Below are 8,250 nucleotides of genomic sequence, written 5' to 3'. Positions count from 1 at the left end.
ACAGCCCAGGCGGCTGCTCTGCTCCCAGCCTTCAAGACCCAGATACAGCCCAAGTGCAGCCAGAGCTGAGGGCGGCTGGTCCTAGCCAATGGGCTGTGTGCGAGCAGTGAGGGGGAGGGCACTGATCCTGGTGGGCTGCATCTGGCAGTGAGGGGGAGGGCGCTGGTCCTAGTCAATAGCTCAGTGGAGTAGTGAGGGGGTGGCTGGCCTGGCCTATGGGCTGTGTGGTGCAGTGAGGGGGTAGCTGGCCTGGCCTATGGGCTGTTTGGAGTGTTGAGGGGGCAGATGCTCCAGGCCAATGGTCAGAGTCAGGCAGTGAAGGGGTAGCTGGTCTTGGCCAATGGGCTGCTTGTAGAAATGAGCGGGTAGCTTGTCCTGGCCAATTGGCTGCATGTGGCAGAGAGTGGGAGGATGGTTCTGACCAATGGGATGTGTGGAGCAGGGAGGGGGCGGCTGGTCCTGGCCAATAGGCTGAGTGGGGCAGTGAGGCGTTGGCTGATTCTGCCAAATGAGCTGTGTGGAGGACTGAGAAGGCGGTGATACTGTACGGGTTGTTGAGGGTCAAGAAACTCCTGGAAGAAGTGCCAGGAGAGCCAGGAGAGCCTGTGGCCAGCACAGGTTCAGGGACACAGACCCCCTGGGCCGAGCAGCAGGGCCCAGGAAAGTTGGCTGCCCTCGCTCTATCGGCTCAGGAATCTGCTTCGTGTCGCACAGGAAGCCCTGGATGGAGTGCAATCATTGCCCAGACTCCAGTAAAGGGGCCTGGTTTCAGCAGAGAACAGGAGGGTCAGCAAGGCAGGAAGAGGAGCCACAGGGGGGTATTGGTGGTTGTACTCCACCACTCCTGCCACGCCTGTGCCCTCTCATCAGGGGCGTGGGGACCGTCAGGTCTTTGGAGCTGGAGAGGGGGTGACGGAGGGAAGGGGCAGGAAGGGACATACTGGGGGAGACGGGGGGTTGTCACCCGCAGGAATCTGCTTCCTGTGTGCCTCTGGCCCTGGGCAGGTTCCCGAGTCTCTGACCTGGCCCTCTGTGAGGAGCGGACGGCGCTGGTGTCTGAGGGATGCTGAGGCCAGGACCTGGGGGCGGTGGGATGGGGACCACAAGTTGTGCCGAACGCGCTGCCTGCAAAAGGGCAGAGACTCCCAGTGAGGATAAAAGAGTGCCTCTCCCCTGAGCCAGAGCTGCTGGCCGGGGGACCCGGGTGCCTAGAGCCAGCCCTCCCTCCAGAATCCCAGCGTGTCGGGGTGGGGGGCCCAGGCTCCATCGCCCCCACCAGCTTGGCCTCTGCCTGCTCCCAGTGGCTGGGAAAGTCCCGAGAGGCCCTCTGCAGCTTCCCTGGCCTCTGGGAGGCTTCGAGCCCCAGAGCTCACTCCCTGCGCCTCTCTCAACGCACCCGGCAGCCATGCCTTACGATTTTCCCGCTTTGCTTACCTGATGCATGTATGTATGTATTGGTTTTGCTTCTTTTCTTTTTAAAAAAAAATATTTTATTGTTTTTTTACAGAGAGGAAGGGAGAGGGACAGATAGTGAGAAACACTGATCAGCTGCCTCCTGCACACCTCCTACGGGAATGTGCCCCCAACCAAAGTACATGCCCTTGACCGGAATCAAACCTGGAACCCTTTAGTCCGCAGGCCAACGCTCTATCCATTGAGCCAAACCGGTTAGGGCATATTTTCCTTTAAAATATATATAATTTCAGAGAGGAAGGGAGAGAGAGATGGAAACATCAATGATGAGAATCACTGATGGGCTGCCTCCTGCACGCCCCCTACTGGGGACCAAGCTGCAGCCCCGGCCTGCGCCTTGACCTGGCTCATTGGTCTGCGCTCAACCACTGAGCCCTGCCACAGGGCTGCTCACCTTGATCACCCCCTTGGGACAATATGACTGAGGCCCAGAGAAGGCAAGGGTCCCACTCCCACAACTAGTGCAAGGCCCCAGATTCCATTCTAAACACTTTAGATTTTTTAATTTTTTTCTCTTTTATTGACAGAGAGAGAGAGAGAGAGAGAGAGAGAGAGGGATTTGTCGTCCCACCTTCCCATGCATTCAGTGGTTGATTCCTGTATATGTCCGGGCAGGGATTGAACTAAGCATTTCAGATTTTTTTTCTCCTGATTGTAACATTTTCTTCATGTTGTGGAGGGCTGAAGTATTGAACCCCCCACTGAGGGATGGTGGGTACCATTCCTTTATGGGGACCCTAGAAGATCCAGAGTGGGGTTCCCATCTTCTGAGGGAGGGGCCGTTGCTCCTGCAGGAGGGGCCTGTCTGAGGGCAGCTGGGGCCAGAGCAGCAGGAGGCCTGGCCGCCAGGGTTCTCGGGAGCCCCCTTCCCCTCACCCCCCTGCTTCGATGGAGGCGACCCTGGAGGCTGAGCTGAGGTGAAGCCACGTTGGTCTCTCTGTGTCCCCTGTGCAGCCTCCGTGTGGCCTGGGCAATGCGCCCTCGGGTTGGTTCACAGCGGTTCACCTCTCCGCCCAGGTGAGCCCCCTCCGCCCCCCTCCACCCCCCTCCGTCCAGGTGAACCCCCTCCGCCCCCCTCCGCCCAGGTGAGCCCCCTCCGCCCCCCTCCGCCCCCCTCCGCCCCCCTCCGCCCAGGTGAGCCCCCTCCGCCCCCCTCCGCCCAGGTGAGCCCCCTCCGCCCCCCTCCGTCCAGGTGAGCCCCCTCCGCCCCCCTCCGCCCCCCTCCGGCCCAGGCGGCCCCCTCTCCCCCTCCGCCCCCTCCGCCCCCTCCGTCCAGGGGAAACCCCTCCGCCCCCCTCTCCGCCCCAGGAGCCCCCTCCGCCCCCCTCGCCCCCTCCGCCCCTCGCCAGGTGAGCCCCCTCCGCACCCCTCCGCCCAGGCGAGCCCCCTCCGCCCCCCTCCGTCCAGGTGAGCCCCCTCCGCCCCCCTCCGTCCAGGTGAGCCCCCTCTGCCCCCCTCCACCCCCCTCCGCCCCCCTCCGCCCAGGTGAGCCCGCGGAGAGCGGATTGCCAGCTGCTCTGGGCCCGAGGAGGCAAATGCCCGGCGGCTCCCAGCAGGTGGCGCCAGAGGCCGGAGAAACCTGCAGGCGGCGGGCGGGGCCTCGGGGCTGTGGGCGGGGCTTCGGGGCCCGCGGCCGGCGGCGCTGGAGCTGGGTCGCCGCCGCCGCAGGTGAAATGGGTCTGGGTTTCTCCAGTTCACCATCGCTGCCCGGTCATCGCTGCCCAGACCCCGACGGCAGTGGCGCATGGAGCGGGCCGGAGCCTTCCCTTCGCCTGGGCGTTGTCCATCGGGAGGGAAGCCGCAGGGAAAGGAGGGGCGAGTCCGGAGGGCTCTGCTCCTCGGGCCCCGCCTGCGACCCTCGAACTGGGCGGTGTGTAGGGAGAGCTACAGGGCTGGTACTTTGCACACCCGAGCCCTTAGCTTTTTCTTTAGACATATTTTTTACTGACTTCAGAGAGGAAGGGAGAGGGAGAGGGAGAGACACCTCAGTGATGGGAGAGGATCATGGTTGGCTGCCTCCCCCAGGCCTCCCCCTGGGGATGGAGCCCAGAACCCGGCCCTGTGCCCTGACCGGGAATCCAACCGTGACCTCCTGGTACCTGGGTCCATGCTCAACCCCTGAGCCACGCTGCCGGGAGTGGCAGTGGGGCCACGGCCAGACTTGGGAACCGGGGCCTTTCTGTTTGCCACGTGGGTTTCGCTTCCCATGAGGGACCCGATTCCAGGCTGCCCATCTGTCTGAGAAGGGGTGCCCCCATCCACCGCTCCTGGAGACTGGCTGGGCACTCGGTGATGACGGAGCACACAGCCTTGTCAGCCATCTGCTCTGCCGGGGGCCGGGGTGGGGGTCCGTGGGGAGGAGCTGTGGCCGGCCTGAAACCCTGGTGGTCAAGGGTATTCTTAGGAGCTGCTTGGGCTTGTGGGAGCGAAGCTGAGGAGAGGTCAGGCCTGGCCCCTCCTGGGAGGCCTGTGGGACAGTGTGGGACCTCCCCGGGGCCACCCAGGCATGAGCTCACATCTGAACCTCTGTCTCCGGGCTGGTTAGGGGAGGGCAAAGGGCATGGCTTTCCACGGGGCCTGCTGCTCACACTCTCACTCTCATCCCCGGAGCAGAGGAGGGGGGGAGCCCGTGGGAGCGGGTCCTCGGGGGAGGAGGCCATGGGTTGAGGCGGCCTTTTCTGGTCTATGGGGAGCAGTCTGTGTCCGTCTCTCCTGCCAGCAGCTCCTCGCAGGCAGGCCCCAGTCTCCGCAGGGCCTGGGCTGGGGGGGAGCTGGATGCCGGAGGGAGAGGCAGAGCCAGCCCGGGGCCTGTCGGAAGGCGCGGGGCCGAGGGAAGCAGCGTGTTTTGACTTGGACGCTTACAACTCGGAGGCACCGTGGCTTCATGGTTTTCTCTTGTCATAACAAGCTCCGAAGCACACCGCTCAGCAGCCGGGCCCATTAGCGTTCCCGGGAGCAGTGGTGGGCGGCGTGATTTTTTTTTTTTTTTACTATTTCCCCCATGTAACGCAAGTAAAGATCTTCCATCGCAAGAGGAAAGGAATTCAGACAAGGCATCAAGCCAACCCTATGCCTTCAGCTTCCTCCCCTGTTCCTGTTTCACCCAGGGCCTGGGACCGCTGAGGCCCCTAGTACTTAAGTGAGGTGGTCCAGGCCAGCGGGGGGCCTGGGGGTAGGGGCGCTGCTGAGCAGGACAAGGGTTGGGCCCTTGTTGCAGCCTCACACCGGCCCGAGGCTTGCGAGGCCGCCTCCTTGCTGTGCTGAGGGGCAGAGTGGACACAGCGTGGCCAGGAGGGAAGCCTCCGGTTCTCTGGCTTCTTTAACCCCTCGGTCCTGCCTCTTCGATCCGGGGAGGGGCGAGGACAGGTGCCGAGCTTCTGAGGCGCTCCTCAGAGGTGGGGAGGCAGGTCCCAGCAGCACGACCACAAAGAGAAGCCCAGCCCGGCCCAGCCCACAGGGCCCAGTGGCTGAGCCTCAACCTCTGACCCAGGAGGTCACGGTTCGATTCCCGGTCAGGGACGTGCAGGAGACAGCCAATTAACGATTCTCTCTCATCATGGATGTTCCTAGCTCTCTCTCCCTTCCTCTCTGAGATCAATAAAAAAAAAATAATATAATATATATATATTAAAAAGAGCCCAGAGCTCAAGGGGCCCAGGAGAAGGGGCTGGCTCTCCGGCTCCCACTTGCCTGGGAGAGTCCAAAACCCACAGCGTCCATCACCCAGAGCGGTCCTGCCAGCCTCCCTCCTCTGCCTGCCCACGGAGCTCGCCATTCCTCTTTGTCCTTGGAGCCGGGTCCTCCCTCTGAGGCCACCACGCTGAGCAGGGCGCACCAAATTGGGTGAGGGGGCAGGAACGTCCTGGCTCAGCACGCTGCCCCTCACCGTCTGCAGGTGCCCCCGCCCTGTGCCCGGCCCATGGCCCGGCAGGCGTCCAGCTGCGGCTCTGGGACCCTGCATCTCTGCATCCGCCCCCAGATCTGCTTTCCAATTCCCCGTCCTTGCACAAGCCCTAGGCGTGAGCGCTCCCCGGACCCAGACGGCTGATTCCATCTTCCTGCTGATTCCTTTTCCCTCTGGTCGTCAGCAGGTGTCTGAGAGCCCAGACCAGAGCAGAGTGGATGTGTGTCCATCCGTAAGGAGGACCCAGCCCCCCGCCAGCCCCCGGGCCATGCTGAAGGCCACCCCAGGGAATGAAATGAGTCAGACACGATCCTGGCTTGGGGAGCCCCTACCTACTCTAGGCCAAGAGGAAGCAGGTAACCCCTGGAACAGTGAATACAATTGGGAGGCTTGATCAGAGCCCCAGACAGCCCGAGGCCAGCACCATCCCTGGCTGGCAGCAGTTCTGGGCTGAACGCCGAGGGTGGATAGGGACAGGGCCGGCAGAGGGGTGCTTGGCGGGGGAAGTGGAACCGAGCACTTGAAAAGAAGGCAAGACACCGCTAACCCACACCCCGGCCCCCGCTGTGCTACGTCCTTTGTCCCCAAGGCGGCTGAGACCCTGGAAGTCTGTTAACAGCCAGGGAGCCACTCTGAGGAGGGCCTCTCCCCAGACCCCAGGTGGGTAGAGCTGATTATCATGGGAACCAGCGTCTTTAAATCTCCGGGAAGCTGTAGCTCCGTGGCTTCTCAGAGGAGTCTGGGCTGGGTCAAGGTCAGGTCAAGGCTGCCTGTGGTGGCTGTGTGCATGTTCTTCCTCAGGAGAGATCCAAGATCACCCACCAGAGAGACAACGAATAATAAAGCTGGTCATCTGTATGCCAGCCCCTGGTCCTTTACCCACATCAGCCATGCCATCCTCACAGCCCCCCTGTGCGAGGGGGAAACGCCATGACTTTGCAGGCTGGGAAATGAGGCGTGGGGAGCCGACGTCAGTTGCCAGGCTCCCAGGCAGGAAGTGGCAGGGCTGAGACGTGGGTCCCTGTGGAGCCTGGATGCGCATGGAGTCACCAGACGTTCCAGAGGAGGAGACACAGCGAGGGCCATCCTCACGCAGGCTGCAGGCGGGGGCTCTTCTCTCCCGAGGGCTCCATCCGGAGGCTGGGAGCAGCAGCCGAGCGCACGGGGAAAGCCGGTAAGGCCTGGCCACCGGCCTGGCCTGCAGTGTCCCCGGGTCCCCAGGGCCCTCCAGGCCGGGCTGGAACGCAGCCTTCCGCTGGGTCCCCTCGTCGAGGGAGCATTGCCCGGGTCTATAATTGGGTCCAGGTTTACTCAGGTTCTACGCAGCCGTGATGCATGAGGCCAGGGAGAGCGTGGAGTCTTGTCCGAATCTTCCAGGAACTGTCCTCCCTCCGGAACGCACCGCAGGCCATGTGAGCAGCCCAGAGGCCCGTCGGCCAGGGTGCCAGCACTGATGTCGGGAAATCACTGGAGCTCCAAAGCTGGTGCAGAGGCAGCCTCCTGGCCAGACAGCCCCTGGGGCCCGGGGCTGAAGGCCCCAGAGAGAGATCGGCTCCTCTTCCCCATCGCCAAGGTCAAGGTCACTGGCCCAGAGCCTGCACAGGCGCCTTCCCCCTGGCCACAGGCCAGCCGGGCACACCCTCTACCTTTGCCAGGTCCCTTCCCGAGGCTCCTGGCGCCGGACACGGCCTCAGCGTGGACCGCAGGTGGCTCCTAGCACCATCTGGACAGTCTTCCCTCCCAGGGGCCTGTGACACCCTCACCATCGGGCCCTCACCGGCCTCCTCTACCCCGTCCTTCCATGACCTTGCCTCCCCTGAGCATCAATCGCGGCCACACGAAGCTGCCAGCTGAGGCACGAGGGCACCCCAAGAAGAGCCCCCAGACCCCGCGTTCCTGCCTCGGGGTCTGTGCCCGCCTCCCGGTTCGCGGGGAGGGATGGTCCCGCCACCATCGGCGGGGCTTCGGGGAGCGCTCGCCGGCCGCGGCGGCCTCGGAGGGCGCATGCGCCGACTCCGAAACCCGCTTCCCGGCGACCCCGCCGCGGGCGCCCGGCGCGCGTCCTCCGAGGCGCCGTGAGCGCGCGGGGGGGCGGGGCGCGTGCGCGGGGCGGGGGCGCGCGCGCATGCGCGAGGCGGGCGGCGGCGCGAGCCGAGCGGGGAGATGGCGGCGGCGGCGCCGAGAGCGTGAGCAGCGCCCGGGAGCCGCCGGCCCCGGGCTCAGAGCGACCCCGACCCGCCCGCCCGCCGCTCGCCATGGGCAACGAGGCCAGCCTGGAGGGCGGCGCCGGCGACGGGCCCGTGCCTCCCGGCGGCCCCGGCCCCGGCCCGGGCCCCGGCGCCGCGAAGCCGCCTTCAGCACCGGCCGGCGGCGGACAGCTCCCCGCGGCGGGCGCTGCGCGGGCGGCGGGCCCCCCGGGCCCCGGCCCCGGCCCCGGCCCCGGCAGGTAAGCGCGTGCCGCGGTCTGGGAGGGGCCGGCCGGTGACCGCCATCCAGTCAGCCCGCGAGGTGGGACTTCCGGCCACGCCGGCAGCTCCGGGGGCGGGAGCGGGGGTCGGGGAGCGTCCTCCGCGCCCGCCGCCCGCGGGGCCGGGTGGGGAGCGCGGGGTCGGCGGGGCCCGCGGACCGTGACTCCGTCATGAACCCCCATTTGCTTCCCCCCAACGCCGGGCCCGGAGGGGCTTATGTAACACCAGCCGGTCCTCCGCGCGGAGCCTTCGGATGGAGCGGCCCCCGCCTGCGGTCTGCAGGGGTCCATTGTGGCGGGGAGGCCGGAGCCATGGGAGTGGCTCTGGGGAGGATGGGTCTGGAGGGGCGAGGGCTGTGGAGACAGTTGGACCGTGAACTTGGTCATGCGCTTCCCTTGGGCGCGG

The 8,250-nt window shown here is 65.3% G+C and overlaps 1 protein-coding gene across 2 annotated transcripts in view; it reads left to right on the top strand.

The window, feature by feature from the left end:
• Positions 1 to 7,498: 7,498 nt before the first annotated feature.
• BSN (bassoon presynaptic cytomatrix protein) overlaps positions 7,499 to 8,250 on the top strand; it is a 51,376-nt gene continuing 50,624 nt past the window's right edge. For both annotated transcript variants that reach the window (XM_045579580.1, XM_045579581.1), the window contains exon 1: positions 7,499 to 7,823. In XM_045579580.1, the coding sequence (XP_045435536.1) occupies positions 7,633 to 7,823 (191 nt within the window). In that variant the 5' untranslated portion in view covers positions 7,499 to 7,632. The remainder of the gene's footprint in view (positions 7,824 to 8,250) is intronic.

The sequence above is a fragment of the Pipistrellus kuhlii genome, unplaced genomic scaffold (genome assembly GCF_014108245.1).
Source record: "Pipistrellus kuhlii isolate mPipKuh1 unplaced genomic scaffold, mPipKuh1.p scaffold_m20_p_11, whole genome shotgun sequence".
NCBI classification, from domain to species: Eukaryota; Metazoa; Chordata; class Mammalia; order Chiroptera; family Vespertilionidae; genus Pipistrellus; species Pipistrellus kuhlii.
The sequence above is the reverse complement of the archived record's forward strand: the minus strand, read 5'-3'. Positions and strand labels throughout refer to the sequence as shown.